General features: G+C 40.2%; 1 protein-coding gene across 2 annotated transcripts in view; it reads right to left on the bottom strand.

Annotated features, from left to right (window-relative positions):
- PITPNB (phosphatidylinositol transfer protein beta) overlaps positions 1 to 21192 on the bottom strand; it is a 63495-nt gene that overhangs the window by 16283 nt on the left and 26020 nt on the right. For both annotated transcript variants that reach the window (XM_004766522.3, XM_004766523.3), the window contains exon 8: positions 5103 to 5180. In XM_004766522.3, coding sequence (XP_004766579.1) covers positions 5103 to 5180 — 78 coding nt within the window. The remainder of the gene's footprint in view (positions 1 to 5102; positions 5181 to 21192) is intronic.

The following is a 21192-nucleotide window of genomic DNA, read 5'->3' on the forward strand; positions in this document are numbered from 1 at the left end:
AAATAAAATCTTAAAAAACAAAACAAAACAAAAATATCTATTTTCCAAACCAGATGCTCAACAAACAAAACAGCCATGTTTTAAGGTCTGCTTTATTATACATAATCCACATGTGGTCTAACCAGAAACTAATTATTAAGCATCTTTATGTCACCCACTATAAATTTTTGAAAGTGAGACTCTAGGGAGGGAACATGTTTTAAATGTCTTCACATCCTTCCTGGAACTCACAGTGATGTCTAGATGAGGACCTCAGGAGAGCACCCTCAGTCTCCCTCCTTGGGGGGGCTGTCAGTGCTCATCAGCCTCCTGAGGACTCTCTGGGCTATGTTCTCACCAACCTCTATCTCAAAGAGATTTCCACAACTGAACTGTAACTTCTCCCTCACCCCACTTCCATTCTTCCCATCCCTGACCAACAGGACCTTGAGGTATCTTTACTTTAGGCCACTGACAAGCAAGGTTCCCACTTCTTTCCACAGATATGAGGCGGAAGGAGAAAGGAGTCTTGGTAGCAGGGCAGGGAACAAATTAGCGGCCCTATAACCCACAAAGATGGCTACCATCCAACTAGCTTGAAGGATCCAGAACAGGCTCTCTGGTAATTCTAAAATGAGTCTGAAGCAGGACTGAGCAGGTAAACAGCATAACATAATGCTGTGAAAGCTCCAACTGCCAGAGCTTCTGCTCCAGAGTGAAATTAGAACATTAACACGACATGTCTTTATGGTTAGATAGAGCACGTAATACACATATAAGATAACATAAAAATCCCAATTTCTAGACCAGTACCTTCATTTGACCTGATCCCCTGTACCTCAATGTTCAGACGCAAGATGACTCTTTCGAGACATGTCAAGTACTCTAAGGGCCAGATACTTTGGCAAAGCCTCCTATAGAGGCCTAATTATCAACTATCTATATACGTAGACACAGAAGCTTAAGTCTTCATGAGGAGTCTGGATTAAATGAAGAAAGAAATGAGGCCTTGCCATAGAATTAAAATGACACTATAATCTTCAAAGATGGTATTTCAATTTGCTAAAATGACAACTCTTCAGTTCGGAGGAGGTAAACTGGAAAGCTAAAGGAATCCAAATGTATGTTGTTTTTGATAAGCCATTAGAATAAGCAGTCATACCCATGATTTAATACACACAAAGCCCTCAAAACCAAAACGAAACCAAAGCATGTGCACATACACACGCATGTACATGCAGTGCTATAACAAAATAAACATTTAAATCCATAAGAAATGCACAAATCTACCTTGAAGTAAAAATCTTTATCAGGTTATAAATCATTCTATTACTAAGCACTTAAATGTTGAACACTACTTAACAAAACAGAATTCATGTACTCAGACTTTTAAAAAATTATCTTTTCAGAGGAAAAATAAATATATAACTAAGGCCAACATCTCTGGGCCTGAAGTTTTCAAAAAATAAAAGGTATGTATCATACCACGGGGGGAGAGGGAACCTGGAAATTGGAAAATATGAATATCTATTGCCCAATCAGAAAATATGAAAATCTATTCCCTGGCATCTCCATGATCCTCTGCTAGCAAAGACTCCCTCGACTTTATGCAGCCTCTGCTTTATGGCTGACCCAAGCCAAGCACTCATTAAATACGCATAACCATAAAGGGTATGGATAGGTGAGTCAAGAAGAGTTTGACAACTCCCAGATACTAGAATGAGGGAAGCCCTAGAGACTAGACAGAGACCAAGAATAACTGTGTCATAAACAGGGTATCTTATACATAGATGTAATCAACCCCTAGGTATGATGAGGCTTTTCATTCCTAAAGACCAAAGCTTCCTCTCCGCTGGGAATATGACATTCCTTACTTCGTTCAGTCCTGGCAACAACCTTCTGAGGCATTTATAACATCCTTCCCATTTCAGAGATGTGGAAACCAAGACCCAGAGCTAGGATTGAGTTATTGAACTCACAACTTGTAACATATGGGATAAGGGAATGGATTTCACCCACAGACTCCCTGACCACTGAAAACATACAACTGATACCTGGCAAATACCATGAATACAGAGAGCCATACAAGTGCCCTGAGGCAACAGGGCATAAAAGATACACTGGTGATTGGGGAGTCATGGGCTTCTGAGTCAGAAACTGCTATGTCTCTAAACATCTCTGTGCCAAGCCCTCAATCAAGTGCTATAGAAATGGGAGACATCCTGCTGTTTTTCCTACAGCTATTAACTGTGTTTCTCTGACCAAGTTTCTCATCTATATAATGAAGCAGTTGTACTTACCCCACAGGAAGGTCGTGAAGATTAAACACGACCTTGCATAGTGCCTGGCACCAAAGGAGAAGTTTCTTTTCCACTCTCCAGTCTGGTACAGACAAACAGTAAATACTGCAATAGGTCAAAAGAACACCCCAGTGTGGGATAAGTAAGGAAAAGTTTCAAAGAGATCACAGAGTTTGCACTTAGTGCTGACGAGACTTATGAATATGTTCCTATAAGGGGAGTTTCTCCCGAGGGGCCACAGGAAGGGAGACTGAAGAGTGAGGGTGAGATGGCACTTGGAAGGCCTCTCAAGCAGCTGCAGAGCTACAAAGCAGCTCTGACACAGGAACATTCCAACACACACACACTGGGGTAAGTGGGTCCAGAACGGGATTTCTTCATCCTTTTTGCCCTAATTACCATGTATTCCTTGCCTTCTCTCCTATTTCAGAAGCACAGAAATCTGCAACTATCACCCAGTGCTGCCCGCAGTGCCATAAGGAGTACAATTACTGACAAACTGGGCCTGCCGGAGACAGGAGCCGCCGAGAAGATCAAGATCAAGTCAGTCCACAGTTTTCTACATGCTGAATTACCAGTTACCATCATCCTTTCTACTCTTTATTTTCCTTGAGAGGAGTAAGCAGATAGTATAATTTAGCAGGTCCTCCTTATCCGTGGGGGGTATGCTGCAAAATCCCCCAGTGGAGGCCTGAAATCACGGGTAGTTCTAAACCCTATATATACTATGTTTTTTCCTATATGACCATGTTTGATTTATAAATCAGGCACAGTGAAACATCAACAACTAATCACAAAACAGAAAAATTACAACAAAATATTGTAATAAAAGTTACACGATGTGGTCTTTCTCTCTCTCAAAGTATCTTCTTGTACTGAGCTCACGAATCTCGTGATGGTGTGAGATGACAGAATGCCTACTCGGTGAGACAAAGTGAGGTGAACAACGCAGGCACTGTGATGCAGTGTCAGACTACCACTGACCTTCTGACCTCAGAAGGAACAACTAATTCCAGAATTTAGTTGACCACAGATAAATGAAACCTCAAAAAGAGAAACTGCAGAGACGGGGGCAGGGAGCAGGGGGTGAGGTGAGGGCAGACAATGACAGACTACTGGTTATTTCTGGGATTGTGAAAATTCAGTGTAATTCAGTTAAGCATTAACTCCACTTTTAAGAGTAGCTACATACACCATCATTTGGCTGGAATTAATAACCTAGAGATAAATGGGTAGAAAGGGAACACTCAACCAGCATCCTCTCAGAGAAATAATAAGCAACTGTCTCATGTGCATACATATACACACACACACACACAAAATGGGGAAGAATGCTATAATGTGACGTTAAAAAAATGTAAATTTCACATTTCTAAAAACTAAACCTATTCTAGAATTCTAATTAATCACTGATAATAAAAGACAAAGCAATGTTGGTTAAGAGTAAAAATCATAAATAAAAAAGGAATAAAAATCATATTCCAAGTTCTAAAAGGTTGGAAATTAGTCTCAACTTTGCTCTCTCTCTCTAGTCCCTGTAAAAGCATTGCTAGCTAGCATTAGGACTTAATGGAGCAAGACAGCCTTCTAGAAGATAGGGCTGCCTTTGAAGTGCCACCCATCTACTGCTCCAACACGACCTGCTTTTTTGGAAGGCCAGGTTAAATCTCAAAGGGGAAAGACTTCTCCTCTGACTCAGTGTGAGTTCTAAAGTCCACAATTAGAAATCTGCAAAAGGGTGGGGAAATTCTTTAAATCCAGTCACTGAAATTCAGATCACACATACCAAATCTGTTCCTTAATTTATAAGTAACAGATCATTTCCTGGGACTTAAAAGTCTTTGGCCGTGACCATTCAATTGGGACAATCTTGAACTAAACTCTAAACAGAGAACAAATGCAAAATTAAGGTAATTATGAATCATTTCTTATAGAACAAAGTCAGACCCACTCTTCATTTTAGCTCATGTGCAAGACAGTCTGCAAAACAATCCAACACCCACGGAGAACCACTCAATGGGTTATTTGTGGGGCAATTATAGTAATCCTCTTTCTGCAAACAACAACTAGCACCCAGACATATTTTATCGATGACCAGTGACTGGCATCAGCATGAAGAGATTAGTTACCAAGTTAAAACACGTTGGTGGAAATCTGCTTTGGGCATGTTTAGGTTTTAATGTTCCTCTGCTCCTGTCAAATTAACTGTAATAACTTGCCATCACCACATTAAGGCTGTCTTTAAGGGTCTGTCATTTAGTTTAGTGGATATCTTTAAAATATATTATATTTCTATAGCAATTTAAATGATTATCTTGACATTGCTTTTCCTACTCCCATGAATAAAGTAAGGATGTGTTCTTTATTAGAAAACAACTACTTGCCATCAAAATTGTTCTCTGGTGTCCTGGTTTCCAGAATGTAACTATTAAAAGGCGAGGAACATAAGCTTAGGTGAAGGCAACTTGTTCAGTTTTTACTAAGACTAAATTTAAACTATAAACCTTCATTTAACATGGATTTTTGTACTGCTTCAAGTCTCAAAAGAGAACATTACAATCCCCAAAGACTAAATCACTTGTCTCTTTTAAGAGTTATCAGAATAACATTATGCTGAAAGTGACAGTCTGGCTGTGTTCTGTTTGTTAATACAGCACAGACTTGCTGGCCAACTGCAACTGGCTGTAAGTCCTTATCACAAATAAAACTATTTTTGTGCCATTTCTATTTTTCACTTAAACATCACCAGCTCTTCCAGACTCGGGACCTGTCAAGTGGTCTGTTGCCAAGACTCTGCCTGTCAGAAAGGTCAGCAGCCAGTACCTTCCAGTTGGGTCCCAAAGGGCCTCTCTTGGTCTTGACTGACTGGAATAATGCTGGGTCTTCATCAGCTTTGTAGTCCTGCAAAGCAAAACAAAGTCAGAGGCAGAGAAGAAATTTAGAGAAAATTCTTTAACCTTGCCAGAACAGCTCTTTGCCACTACTAAAACATGGGACAGAAACTGCCAACACTTGCTGTGCTTTTGTGTAAACGTAGCAAAATAGTTCATTACAACATTAAGTGATGGTTTGGTTCTCTTTGCTTTATACTATCATGTTAAGGCCAGACAACTACATAATATTTAGTCAAAAGAGTCTTGATGAACAAACCACAGATTACTGAACAGCTATCTCCATGAACAAATCCTCCCACATTAAACAGTTTCAACGTTTTGATAAGTATATAGTCATATTCGAGAAATAAAAGGTAGCCATCCCAGTCTTGACAATACCCAGAGGTGATGACCAAGAGCGACTACTGTGGCTGAGAACGCACACTGAACTCCTGATCCTGCAACACCCCCATCTCTTTCATGGCTGGGTCTGTGCCTGATGCCTCACGACAAAGCCAGCCTCAACAAACCCTCGTCCAGAGATCCATAAAGTGCAAATCCTTTAGCCTGCTCATGGAAGAGGGATTGTTCTCATGGCAGCTCCTCATTGTCACAGAAGGTGAGAGAAAGGCTTATGACTCTGTGATGGGACTACCTCAGTTATATCATGTCACAGGAGAATGGCCCTAAGACTTTTATAGAACTTTTAAGCAAAGTTCTATAGCGTGTGTCAATTCTATTTCCCTAACATCCTCTTCCATAAAGAATGGAGGAAATGAAAGAAGTAAATCTTTTTAAGCCTGTCTGCTTTACAAAAGTTCTTCTGTTGTTGCACACATATACACAAACAATCCAGTGATAGGAAAAAACTCCCTTTGAAGAGCAAAAGTCCAGATTCAAAAAAAATAAATGAGTTTTAATGGTACCAGTGAGCAGAGGTCAGTTGGTGAGTTGAAAATCCCACAAAAGGAGAGCCCCTGCCCTCTTGAATAGAATTTCTCAGCCAGGGGTCCTTCATGGCATTGATGGAAAGACCACATATTTTGGGGGAAATCCCATACAAGTCAAATAAGAAAAGTCATTGTTCTAGAGAAAACAGCAAGCATTGAACAGACTCCGAAGTATATGACAAACTTTCACAAATCAAAGAAAACATGTTGAGAAGCAGCAGCTCAAGATTCAACACGTACTCAGGAAATGCACATGACATGCAAATAATTATTGACAAAGTTATAGGTAAATAGTGTGAAGAAGGAAAAATGTGAAGTTCGAGTGACACAGTGTGTGGTGCAGCCACAGGCATGAGGTCAGTCAGCATTATCCAGGAACAGTGACCCAGGACAAGCCGTCTTCAAGGAGTTGGAGAATTGGGAGTTACTCGTGCGTCTGGGCACATCAGCAGAAAAGTTCAATTACTGTCAATTTACACAAGTTCTTAAATTCCAATTTAGAGCCGCACCCTCAAATTAACAACTTCACTGCTGAGAAAAGAACCAACTGGACAGGTGGTCTCAAGACCTGGGTTCACAGTGCAGACTCTGCCATCCTGCAAACTAACGTAAATAACCACGTGGTGCCAGAAAACATTTTCTCTAGCTCTGACACCTAGAACTGAAACCTAGACACAATCTCACTTTTCTCCAAAATTGAAAATATTTAACATTCTATCAAATAATCACTTTTGACACCATCTCCTCCATCGAGGTCTATTTATTTCCGTAGCCACCACACGTGGAAGGCAGCAAGCAAGATACTATGAGGTAGTCCGAGGAATCTGAGGATGTAAGGAGAACCAACACTTACTCGGGGCTAGCTCCTAGAAGTCACAGTTGGGCTGAGGGAAAGAAAGAGAGGCAAACAAAGAAAAGATAACAGAAACCCCAGAGAGCACAGATTAACTGCCAACAGAGAATGGAGCGAATTATACTCAGAATCGAAATCAAGCGAAACGAGCCAAATAAATGTATTCTTAAAATGAGTTTTAACATCATGTTTAAAGGTAGAAAAACCTTAACTGCTAAAGTGTATGTTAAAAATTTTTATGATTGTTATAATTATCTCTATAATGCCCAGAGGCCTGAGAAGTGTTTTATATTTCATACCATTTAAAGGCAAAATACTTTTTTTTTTTTTAAACAGTCTCGGGTGCGACCTCACTGTGGGTATGCCATTCAAAATATTCTTTTTAATGCAAAATCTGAAATATTATGGAGCCTGGCACATGCTAAAGAGTAAATATCACATTTCTCAAATCTGAAAGGATGGCAGTGAGAGGATGCTCCATCATTTTCTATGTGCCATTAAGAAGGAACACACTCAGCCCATAAAATATGCCACAGCTGGAAGACAAACCCTAATTTCAAATGTATTAAAATGTGAGGAAAAGAGGGCAGGGGAACCTTAGAACTGATAAGATGGAGCCTGCAGAACTACCACATGATTATGGCCCCAGTGAGGGTGAAAACGAACAGGTGCATCAGACAGACTTCACTGACAACACTCCTTCAGGCCCTTCCCAACCCCAGCTCCCCACCAGGGTGACAACCTCAGGGCTTCTCAATGCCTATCTGACAGATTAATTAAATGAAGAACATGGAATAATGCTTCCAAAACTTCTCCACTCTGTGCCCAACACACCGCTGTAGTCCACTTCCCAGCCCCCATCACCAGTACCAGTTATTCACAGCGATACTTTTCTGAACTAAGAACTCAGAGAATTATAAAGGTCTCCCAACCTTGGAGACCATCCCAGAAGCCTCCTTCTGTAGATGAGGAGGCCAGAGTCCCAGCAAGGAAGTGGTATGGCTCTCTTACCCGAGGGCTTCTTAGCCTCCGTCCCCGGCTCACTCTAGTACACCACACAGGAGGTGGCAGAAGAGCCAGATAAGCAAAGCACATTCCAGCAACACCAAGCAACAGCAGGGGTATCTAAGTAGATCTGCCTGTAAGGCGGGAGTATGTGCATATAAAATACTATACACACATACGCAGATCTCCAAAGGTAAGTCTCCCTGGCTTTTTTCTCTTGACTAAAAAGCAGCAAATATTAAAGGTATTATACTGAAAATGTAACAGAACCCAATTATTAACAATAGCACCTTAACCCTGACAGATGAGGATAATGCATCTTGTTAAAACCTAGGAATTTTTGTGCCTTTTTTTTTTTTAATGTTAGTTTGAATACGTAAATGTTTAATCAGTTGAATTAAGTAGCAAGGTATTAAAAAGCAGGAAGCAGGTGTCGCTTTAACAACCTCAGTTTTGTACCTTTATAACAAACATTTAGTTTTTTTAACAGAATCGTCTTTGCTATAATTTTATTGTTGGGTATCTAGTCTGGTCTTTCTGCATTTGAGAACTGGCCGACTTATATCCGTATCACAATGAACAAATATATTCCTTCATGTATGACAGTTTCAGCATACAGAATGCAACCTCAGCTACCAATTATAGCTGCAAATGAGCAATAGTGTGGAATGAGACAGCCTGCTGGCTTTGTTAGTATTCTGTCTCCTTTGGGATCCCATGGGGAAAGGGAGGCTCTGATGAAGAGAAGCCCTTGGCTCATGGTTTATTGTGCTTGCCACCAGCTGCAGACTTCTCATCTCATTAGTTCTTTTAGAATACTGTGGGTGAAGACAGCTGTAGCCTACTTGAGTCTTCAGCTCCTGGGTATTCTGAAGGCTGAATTTGCTATGCACTTTCTGTAATCCTTGGGAAAAAAAGAAAGCAAATTCACTAGGCCAAGGAAATGTATTTTTAAAATGAGTTTTAAAATCACGTTTAAAAGTAGAAAAATCTTATATCTAAGGTGCACTGTGTTTAAAATTTTTTATGATCAAATTTTAATTATCTGTATTGCCCAGAGGCCTGGCCAGGATAAGGGCTTAGTAAAACCATCATTATCAAGTTAGGTGTAATGTCCCTAGACACTGCTCTCTCCACCAACACTAGTGCCCGAACAACAGGGAAACACAATGGTATCAGCATAAGGTAGATTCGGATTAGTTTTAATACAACTCTATTTAATTGAAAACTCTTATTTAAGTAAAAAAAAAAAAAAAAAAAAAAAAAAGGAGGCAAGTGAAAGTCAAGACACCCTTTGGAGAACAAATAAAATATAATATGGTAAATAAATGGCTTACTGAGTCTCCACGCTGAAGCCACAGAATACATTCATTAAATTCTTATAAATAGCCCTTTTCTGTCACTGGAATACAAAAGTTGTGCTACCTCTTGGGTGTACATCTGTTACTCACTACAGCTCTCAACAGAAACTCTCAACAGAAACCAGATTCATTTTGAAGACAAAGAATATTAGTTTTATGAATCTTTTAGCATAGTGGCTGTTCCCCAAAATGCAAGTACAAAATCTGTGCTGAGCCAACCTAAATGTCCTTGAGCCCAGATTTAACTCATGATTATGAATGGGGAAGTGAGTAGGAGGTGGGGGACTGGTAGGAGTTTCTTGACAGCTTGTGGAAAAATCGAGATGAGCTCCAGATACTTAAAGAACCATGCATGGGTTACCACAGGTGAGGCTAAATGTAAGCTGAGGAAAACAGGGCCCAAACCACAAGCATTAGCAACTCCTCCACACCTGCTTATAAAAGGGCATTTCCCCTGCCTCTCACCCCCACAAAAAAACCAATTCTACAGGGTAAAAATAAAAACTTGAGAGAGATATAAGGATCCTGAAGCCTGCTGTAAAATGCTTTCCTTTAGCACTAGATGATTAATTAGGTGTCTATTCAAATAGCTCAAAGATAATCACGAAGTTTAGAATGCATGGGTATTGCTGCTCAACCTAGCAAAGCTTATTTCCTCTAATCACATCCTAAAAGTAAAGACCAGGATGAGTGGGAAAAGACCAAATTAAATACGAAGATCAGTAACAAACCTCATCTATTATCAATGCCCTTCATTTTTCAGTATACACTGTGGCACGTGGAACACAAGGAGTTCCTGGATCCGATCACCGCTGACCCTAGTGCATAACTAATTGGACCTGACAAAATTCAAGCCAAACTCCAGAGGGGAAGCCCATTAAAAAAAAAATGTTTGCATTAAATTTTGCAAAAGCAAGTAACAGAGGTGTAAAGACAAATAACATTTACGAACTTGTTTAAGAAACTCATTTCAACAGTTATTTGCAATAAGCAGCTTTCTTTCCTATTTTTAATTACATCTCCCCAAGGACTCCTCACCCTTTCAGGTTCCCACAGAGCACCATTAATACAGTATAAGTAAATCTCATTAATTCAGGTCCTACCACCTTGGAATTCATAATAATTCGGACAGGGGCTGGACTGAAGTTTATCTTTGCGTGATCTATGAAAAAAAGATTTGCTACACAAATTAATAGAGTAACAAGATCTCAGGAGGGCTGTTTAAACAGTTCAGAAGTGTTTTAGAGCAATTCAGAAGCATTCATTTGCATATAATTATTATGCTAATTACAAATCATTCTTATCTATTCATTAAAGCAGATTCCCAAAGGACCACTAATTGTCAATAACTTGTTGGCCTAGTTTCTGTTACTGAATGTACCTCAGAGGAACAAAACTGCATTAAAAAATATTCTCTAATTCAGCCCTCTCATTAATCCTTACCGGCTTCCCACCAATGAATCCTAAAAGGAGAATTTTCAAACAACTACACTGAGAAAAGAAATGCAGTTAAACCTACACTTGTTTTGTGATCATTTTAATCTCATAGAGACCCTGCATAGACCTCTGGGGTAGGGGTGAGGATGGCATTGAGCTTAGGAAGCAGGCAGAGACTGTCAACAGAGCTCTATGTTATAAGGTGGCCACAGCCCAGAACACAGTCTGGCTACAGACAGCGAGGTTAGAGTACAGTCAGGCTGTGGCACAGCCAGGCTGGAACACAGTCTGGTTAGAGCACAGTCAGGGTAGGGCACAGCCAAGCTGGGGTACAGTCAGTCTAAGCACCTCTTCCATTCTTTCTCATCTTATCAGTATCTTAGAGACAGTCGACACTGTCATGCTTATGAAGGCAGACCCCCAAAGCCTCTGCAAGGTTAAAAAAAACAGAAAGAAATCAAAATTCCAGCCCTGAAAATAAGTTACAACCAAAAGCCTAAAATGACAGGGCACCTGGCTGGCTCAGATCCTAGAGCACGTGACTCTTAATCTACGGGTCATGGGTTCGAGCCCCATGCTGGGGCTCCAAATGGAATTTTTTTTTTTGAAGCCTGAAGTGACAAATCCATCTACAACCCAAAAGGGAAACCAAATAGTTGTGCTCTGAGATGTGGGCAGGTGGGAAAGGGGATAGCCCAAGGCAGGGCGGGGGGCTACTCCTTAGCCCTGCCTTCAGAGTAGGTGGGCTACTACTGGTCTGGGTAAGCTTGCATTTCATACACAAATAGACAGTATGTATGTTACTACAACATATTCAATAGTATGTTTACATATTTATTAAAGCATTTTAAAATGAAGATATTTAAAACTCTTGACACCAGTAAGTTTTAATGCATTAACAAGTCAATTTGGTTAAAGGTGCTTGTTAAACGTTATTTTAAGATTAAATTGCAAAGGCCTGAAATGTAGTATGTTTAAGAAAGTCTTAACACTAAATGTATTTACTTCCTTAAATGACAATGGATAAATATAAATAGACAATATAAACCTACCATATCTAATTCCTTAAACTAAAACAAGGGGGAAAGTTATAATGAATATTCAGGTGAGCCCTTTCCAGCAAAATGTTCATGTTGGTTTATGAGTTGACCTTCAGACACAGCTGTTCCTAAGACCCATGACCCCAGTTAACCCATCGGCACTAATTAAACAACTACTAAATAGGAAATAATTGCAGAAAAAAATTATATTTTTTTTAACAGCAAGAGCAAAACCCAATAAATAGCATCATTCTTGCTACTATATTTTAACTTATTTATATGCCAGGCACACACATTCTCTTAGTTAATCCTCACAATCTTGGAACAAAGGGGAAATGAAATCCTTTGCCCTTGTGGAGCAGAAGAACCAAGACTCAGATGCTGTTCTGTCAATACCCAGGCCAAACACCATACTTTAACTGCAAATATGATGTGATTTACATTTTATCACTTGAGAAGACTCAGGTACCTGAAGGGATCTTGGCTCCCTCTCTGCCTGGAGAACTTTCCCTAAGAAAGAGTAACACTGATTTATTTAAAAAAAAAAAAAAAAAAAGCGTGGGGTAAGGGGCTTTTGTAAGGAATACACACTTTAAAAACTCGATTTTGGAGCCACTTATGCTAATTTCTTTCAGCTGCTCAAAAATGCATTTTTTCCCCCCACCCAGAAACTGGAGCAATTCTACTTCACACCTCACCACCTCCACCACCCTCCCTACTTTTTTATTTTTAAAATATGGAAGAGATCAAAAATAAACATTAAGTTAATAGGTTCTAGTTGAAAAAATATTTTGTGCAAAATATACTGGTTCATGCAGATTTTTTTAAGATTTATTTATTTGCGAGAAAGAAGGCTCATACATAATCACTCTTAAGATTTAACCAAGCAAGAAATAAGGTCATCTCAGGGAGGTTAGGGGCACAGGGAGAGAGACAATCTCAAGCCAACTCAAAGTGCTGAGCAGAGCTGACACAGGGCTCGATTCCCTCTACCCCGAGATCATGACCTGAACCAAAACCAAGAGTCAGATGCTTAACCAACTGAGCCACCCAGGCATTCTTCATACGTGCAGATTTTTAAGAGAAATTTAGAAACCTCTAAAATTTAACCAAGCATGCAATAAACAGTATGTTATTCTCCCACAAGAGGGCACTGCCATCCAACTATGCCTTCAAATACACTAGAGCACATTCTCTAAATACATGACGGGATATGAATCTTCCAAGAGTTCCAAAAGTTGACTGTGTAAAGCAACAGAATAAAGTGAGAAACATTTTTACATTTCTTTTTGATAGAAACTACGCTTATGTTTATTCATATGTCCTTAAAAAAGGGGGGAACCCCTAGAACTTATTACAGAAAGGATTTCAACAGCAGTATGCTTCACGGCACAGAAAAGGCAAGACGAGACGAGCATCTGACAAGGGGAAATTTCGTAAGCAAATGCAAAATCACTGCTATCTGAAAACCCATGTTTTGTTTTGCTTTGCTTTGCTCTGCATTGAAGGGGACTACTATTACAATTAGAAGCTGGGTCAGGCGTCTCACCTCTTCATTATGCACGCACTTTAACAAAGAGCTTTTGGAGCTCTCGCACATATATTAGAGATATGTTACAAACTTTTAAGATAGAAACTGAGTGTCTAGGTTCATTTATGGTAAAAGGAAGAGGTGCTTTACTAGATCAAGTGTCTGCTCATGCCAAAGAGAACAACGGAAGCAGCGCTGGCAAACACAGACTCTCCTCGGACTTGCTGGATCTCAGCCATGGACTTCTAATGAACAAAAGCTCTCTTCAGGGCTAAAGAATTGGGTAGCCACTGCACAGCTCTGAGAAGCAGGAAGGCCTTCTTAGGAAGTAAGCAGCAAGAGCTGGAATGAAAGCAACATCTACAACTGCGAAGCTTTTTGAAAGCTGTGAGAGATAATGAACCGGTGTTGACTGCTAGCGTTATCATCCATCAAAGATTAATTTGGAAGGTCTACTAGGTTGATCCCCAAAAATGTCATTTATGTGCTCAAAAGCTGACAAATACTAACAATTTCACAAAGTCTGATCTAATATTTAGCTTCTTCCAGTCAGATTTCATGTTTTTAATTTTAAAGAAAAAAATTAATCTTAAAGATTTAGAAAGTGCATTTTATGATTCTTGCATTTTTTTTAAATTATAACGTTTTTTCTAAAGGCAATACAGTAAAGCATATGTTGCCAAGAATATACTCAAATGTGCAACATCTGGGCACTGTCTCACGGAATGTCTGATCAAAGGAAAAGATATGCCTGAATCCTTCCTTGAGCACCAGAAACAAGCACTGCTGAAGGTGTGACCAAACTTACATGCCTAAATAAATTAAACCAAGTTTCATCAGCATTCCAAGGCTGACATTCAAGAAGTCTCTTTTTAAAAAAGCAATAACTAAAAACAATATACCCTCACAGTTTAAAACAATTAAAAAGTGTCAGACTGTTCAAAAGTCAAACAAGTGAATGGTGTGTTCAAAGTAAAAATGGCTAAATTCAAGGAACAGCAGGCCTTTATATATTCATTTACAAAGGCAAATGGGATTTCAGAAAATGAGGTGTTGCTTAGCATTATTTCTGCTCTCAACTAAAATGGGGCATTGTTCCGCCTACCAAATCATACCAACAAATCGTTCATAAACAAAGAACAAATGGGCAATTCTAGAAAGAACAAAGAAAAAGCACAAATTTTAAGAACAAACTCAAAACATGACAATCCTTAAACAGATTACCGAGGGAGCACCTGGGGGGCTCAGTTGGTTGAACAACTGCCTTGGGCTAAGCTCATGATACTAGAGTCCCAGGACCAGTCTGGCATCAGACTCCCTGCTCAGGATGGAGTCTGCTTCCCCCTCTGACCCTCCTCCCTCTCATGATCTCTCGAATAAATAAATAAATATATAAATAAATACAGTATTTTTTAAAAATTTAAAAAGATTACCAAGGGATTTCTACAAATGGCTTAAGTGAGCAGTTTAGAAGAGTCCAACAATTCCATTGTTATCTTTCAATGTACAATGAAAATGGGCCATGGTCTTCTTTTAGTATAAAGTACAAAAACTCCAAGCTTCCAGGTTCTAGTCAGTCCTTGAAATCTCACTCTGGCGGCAGCCTGGAGCCCAGCACTGGTTTGTATCAGTTGTGAGGGAAAAGGGGAAAAGAAAAGGAAAAACCCCAAGGTACAGAGGAACTTAGCACCACCACGCTAAACAAGCAAACAACTACAAGTCACTTAGAAACACTTTAAAGTGTTCCCTGATTAAGAATCTTGCACTCCCTTAGACGGATACAATTATTCTCCTATCTAGAAAAATATTTACCATATACACACAGATTAAACAGCAAGCTCCAATCGATTATTTGCCAAGTGAACATATGAGAAAACACATGAGCGGTGTTCTCTGTTAAGCACCCAAACCAAAAGACATCTTAGGGGCTCTAAACCTTTTACTATTCTATTGCACATCTGCAAATTTCAAACTATCCCAGAGTCTACAATGGTCATGGGAGGTGACCAAGGCCACTGATGAAACTGCTTTTTCCAGGAACCAGGGGAGATGGAAAGAGTCCCCAACTTCCCTTTCTAGCACTTACGTGGTTTAGAGAAGTTATAGCACCTCCCCTGGGCTCAAACTCCTTAACAGTAAAAATAAAGGCTGGGGTAAATATTTTGGATCCTGGCCTCCAAGTGAGATTCCTTCCGTTTTTAAAATCTTCGAAGAGTGCACACTGTACAATCTTCACCAGGTATAGTGTACTGGAGGCATGTCCCAAGTGAGCATGCGCAGAAATTGCCCAGAGAGTTGGACAGAGCCCAGAGGCCACCCAGAGACTGACCAGGGAGAGAGCTAAAAATCTGCATTTCCAACAAGCTGTCCCTGGGCAGCTGGAAAGAAAAGGGCCTCAAGCATATTGGCCAGAGTCCTAGTTTTAAGGCTCTGAGAGGCAAGCTTGGGAGTTAGTCACAATGCTCCACAGAGGGCCTCAAGAACCCTAAAAAGAACCTCTTCACTTCCAAACAATGTTCAGAGAACTGGACCTGGGGGCAGATTCAGCCACAACTGGGATTCCCACATGTACAGACCTGCCTTCTAGCCACCGTGGGGGGTATTCTCCAAAAGAAAATAAACAAGAGGAGTGAGGCCAAGTGGGCTGGACTGAGGGAGGCAATTCCAGGTACCGGAAGGAAAGGCAAACTTTATCAGCAGCCCACCCCCTCAGCTGGGAATGCCTGTGTCCTGTGAGGTTATCAAGGAAAGAACTGTGACTAGGGAGTGGAGCCACACAGTGGTCCAGAAGCTCATGCTGAAAAACTGCTGGGAGAAGGGTTGTACTGCCAAGAGGTGGCACAGAGGTTGGTCCAGAGTTCAGCAGTGTGAAGACCCAAGGACCACAGCTCAGGAAGTCTGGCTCTGCAGAGCAGGCATCAGGGCTGCAGGGTGGCTGTTGCACTCGGGACCACACTGCAGGACACACCTGTCCCAAGGCTCCCCGGCTTGGCGGGGGCGGGGGGAGGTATCTGCAAAGGAGAGGGACTGAGAGAAAGGATGGAGACTTGGGCTAAATATGACTGAGAAACAATAAGAGGGTAACAAGAGGGGCTAAAAAGAACAAAAGAAGGAAGAGGTAGGAATGAAATCTGAGCTTTATCTTAAAAACATAAGCTTACTGGGTCACTCACAATCAGGGAGACCCTTCAAGCTCTTCGGGAAGTCCCTAAGAAGGACCCTATCAGTCACAGCACACCCTGCACATCCTTTCTGTAACCCAGAAACGACTGGCAGGAATATCATCTTCAGTGAAACATCACCACAGTTTCATATCATTAGTATTTCCTACTTACTGATGTTTAAAAAACAGCTGGATATGAAACTATATCACTTTTGGACTTATGAGCCTTAAAAGCATCAATTAAACATTATTTCTATGAAAATAAATTCTTGGAAATGATGAAGTCACACAGCATACACTGCAGAGGAAATATACACTATAGAGGAAGACTGATACAGTCCTTTCTGGTTACATATAACTAAAAAATGTGGTTCCAATTTCTTTCTTTTTTTTTCAAACCATGCTCATTTTCTTTCAAATTACTTCCAAAAACGAAGGTCTCTCTCATGTTAATCGTGTGTATACTTCAGCTTACACTTTAAAGAGCCTTCCTCTCCTGGGAAGTGACTTTTGTATACAAATCATGAAAGGCTACTTAGGCAAAGTGCTGGAGATGATTAAAAGGAGTCAGATTCACATTTATACCTTAAAAAAAAAAAAAAAAAAAGCAGAAGCAGATGTCAACTGACTCATTTTGTGTAAGTTTTGGAAATGAGTTGAAGATATACATGCGCATTTCATCAGGACATTTAAAGAATTCTCAACTTTTTTACTGTGGTTCTGTATCAAAAACTTTAGAAATTAAAAAAAATTATATTCTGGTATCTTTTGTATGCTAGATAAAACCTTGACTCATTAGAGTTTGGTCTAATGAAAACACTTTTTAATATGACAGAAAGATACTTGCTCATTTAGAAATGAATTTTTAGAATTAAAGGCATATCACATGTGTTTCATCACTCAGGATTAGTAAAGAAGGAAATAGAGTAGCATTTTGTCCATTTAATATCTGAATGGTAAAAACCTCAATTCCTCCAAATGGTCTTTTCCCCACTCCGCCTATTTTAAAACACAACAAAGGAAAAATCTGCAAATTCTTTCTGATTCACCAAATCTATATTGATAAGTTCACTTGATGTCTTGTATTGAGCACCTTGCTAGATCCTGGAAACACAGAGATGATGAGGTACAGTATAGACTGGGCCCCCAAACGGTACCCAATTTACCCTTTGGTAAGGGTAGCAGGAAAAAAGGAAGGCTTTTCAGGAGCATTTCCTGGGTTAGATTTGAAATGCAGGAGGGGCCAGGAGGGTGTGGGGGCTTAAGGGATGTGTTCTTCTAGAACAACATACCAAGTAGAAATAGGCTTCCTTGTTAAGGGATATAACACCTTAACCCCTGACCTCAATGCTGCTTTCCCCCAAAATAGGAAACCTGTTTTGTATAGTGGCCAAAGGAAAATGAGTGGGGACATTTGGGCAGAAAACTTAAAAGACTCCTCAGCTTGTTTCACTAGGCAATCACTCATCTTCTAGAAAATTACAGAGAATGGTGGCTGTAGTAACAGCTCTATACAGACTTTCCAAAGTTAACCAACAACAAAAAAATGAATAACCCACACATTTAAACATACGTAGGATTTCTGAAGCAAATTACTGTGACCCTGGGGCACACTGACAAACTTTTACTACAAATCCTTGAGTCCTAGAGTTATTGTGACAATGTCACCCTTCAATTACATAAATATGTCAAAGCATCCACTGAAATATTTAGTTACTCTGTAGTTTCAATCACATCCGTTCTATGCATGGTTAAGTACAGTTCATAAGCATGATCAAAAAAACAGCAAGTCTACAACGAGAGTGACATACAATCTGTCTGAAACCAGCAACCCAGCAAAGAGAGTAAATCCTAAAAGTAATCAACAGTCACTCTGAATTAAAACGTTTAGGGCTGTATTTGAATTAAATCCACCTGCAGTGACAGAAAACCCCCACCAGGTGGAGATAAAAGAAGCAAGCTTCACTTCCAAATTCTTGGGTTTAATGAACTCCCACTATTTCATATTTCTCTTGATTGAGAAGGAGATTTGGCTATTTATCCTCTCAAAATTACTAATTAACTGATTTTACTTCTTTTAAAGTAATAGGCAGGACAGAAATTCAACCATTTAAGAAGTTTTGGAAAAATTAGCTCATTCAGGAAAAACCAGAGTTTATTAACAACCAAATGAAAATCAATGGATTCAGACTGACTGAGACAGAGCAAAATCTCTGGGGGTTAAGGTACCATAGTCTGAACTTTGAGAGATCACCACACCTTCACAAGGTCTTCCTTACCAAAAATCCACTTTGTTGGTCTTGTCAGAATTACCAAACTATCAATTCTAATGTCCCTTTAATCCCTGGAAAGCAAGTTTTAATTCCTAAAAATTGACCAATGGCATGGCAGACATCCCCTAAGAGGACTCCCACAGCGAATCATACTCCTGTATAAGCTTCCTCCTGGAGCACAGGTGGAACCTGTCACTTGCTTCTCACCAAGAGACTATATATGTAGAAGGGCTGTCACTCCTTTGATTAAGTTGCGTTACATGGCCATTAAATTTGTGATTTGTCAGGCAGCAACAGGAAACCGATACACTAAGCAAGAGGCCATTCCCAATTCTTTGCACACATTTCTGAAAGACCTCAATTCTTCTACCCTGTTCCCCAAACATCTAGCTCCCTCACCACCGATCATGAAGGAATCACGCTTCCTACCATCTTACACATTGTTCTCAACCATCTATACATGAGCAATCAAATAAATGCATAGATATATTTTACCCCTTCTACAATATTACAAACAGAAGTATCCTATAATGTACTTTTTTATCTTTCTCCAGCCATATTACCTTGTGAAGGATTCCCAAACAGTACAAGTAGAGCTCACTCCCTTAATTCTTCTGGAGAGAGACATTTAGACTCCAGAACGTTTCCAGTCTTATTTTATACAAGTTACTTAACGAATAGATCAATTCTTTTTTTTTTTTTTTAAGGTTTTATTTATTTATTTGACAGAGAGAGAGAAAGAGAGCGGGAACACAGCAAGGGGACTGTGAAAGGGAAAAGCTGGCTTCCCGCTGAACAGGGAGCCTGATGCGGGGCTCAATCTCAGGATCATGCCCTGAGCCTTAACTGACTGAGCCACCCAGGCACCCCTGAGTAGATCAATTATCAGAAATAGGATTCTGCTGGGTCAAAAAGCATGCATTTCTAATTCTGCAGAACAGGTTATGCTGATTTATACTACCACGGACAATGTATGAGTGTTTGTTTCCACACCCCTTGCCAACCCAGGTGTTACAAACTGACATCAAATTTATTTTATACAAATTCTTGATTCAAAAAAGTTAGTTTCATCATGATCCTCAAGCTCATCAGGTTCACTCTACAAATACTGATGAAGTACTCACTCTGAAAAGGGGATGGGTTTCTGACCATGGAGAACAAACATCAATGAAATGAGTAAGAGGAAAGCGGTAGATGATTCTAACATGGGTGAAATCTCCCTGGAGAAAATGAAATCTGTCTTACAGGACACATGGGCCTCGGATAGAGAGAAAGTCCCAGAAGGCATGCCAGAACAAATAGCGAGGAGAGGAAGACAGCAGCTTGAAGAACAACAAAGCCCAGGGCCTTGGTGCCAAAGGAACCAAGAGTGAGGAGAAAGAACACTGGATTGAAGAGTTACAATTTCTACTTCTGGCACTGGTTAAACAACATTGAGAGAAACTAATTTATCTGGGCTTCAGTTTCCTCACTTGTAAAACAGGGTGGTTAGCCCTGAAATCAAACTTTCTGTAGCTGCAGAACTGTGTGTTCAAAGTAAACTGCACAGTGAAGACTAATGTCAGACAGAACTGTGCTGGGAGAGGGGGACAGAGGGAACTCCTCAACCCCAGTTCTAGTCGCTCCATCCTGACTGCCTGAGAAACTGGTGGCCTCCAAGAAATTCTTAGGATTATGCAAAGCACTGTTCAAAAGCAATGTGGCCTGAGTAGCTCAGGTCCCCTTTAACTCTAAAAACTATTCCAACTTTCCCTTCAGTGTCAGGTAACAGAGCCGCACCCCTGCTTCCCTACACCACATTCGTTCACTGAGAACCTACTATGTATAGCTCAGGCACTCTTCTAGGAGCTGGGGAGACAAGTTAAAAATACAAAGATTCTTCCCCCTGAGTTTCAATCTCTACTCAGGGAGAAGAGAAAAATAAGTAAACAAATTTATAGTATGTCAGAATAATGAAGGTTAGAGAATAAAGTATAATGAGGGTGGGGGTGGACTGTTCCACCCATCAAATCCTACTCTCCCTCCTGGTACGACTCTTCGATACAGTCTGTCCAGATTTTTGTCCTCATAGATCGTTTACTCTTTCCTCCAAAATCCTGCAGCCCCTTGGACCATGCATAAGCATCTGCCATTTGTTCACTGCTTCACTGTAGTGGGCTTGTCTCACCCAGACTGCAAGCCTCTCAAAGGTTCTATCCCAATCTTGGACAGCTACTACAGCAATACCCCAGGAGCACAGCCTGAGCAGGCACTCAATGCCTGTTAATTGCTATGAAAACACTGTCATTTGAGAATTGCAAATACGTGCTTAACTTCCCTTTCCCAACACCACAGATCAAAATTTTCAAGGAACATGAAAGTGCAGAATCAAGGGTTGCCTGGGTGGCTTGGTCAGTTAAGTGTCAGTTAAGTGTCTGACTCTTGATT

The sequence above is a fragment of the Mustela putorius genome, unplaced genomic scaffold, assembly GCF_011764305.1.
Source record: "Mustela putorius furo isolate JIRA1106 unplaced genomic scaffold, ASM1176430v1.1 tig00000578_pilon_pilon_pilon, whole genome shotgun sequence".
Taxonomy (NCBI): Eukaryota; Metazoa; Chordata; class Mammalia; order Carnivora; family Mustelidae; genus Mustela; species Mustela putorius.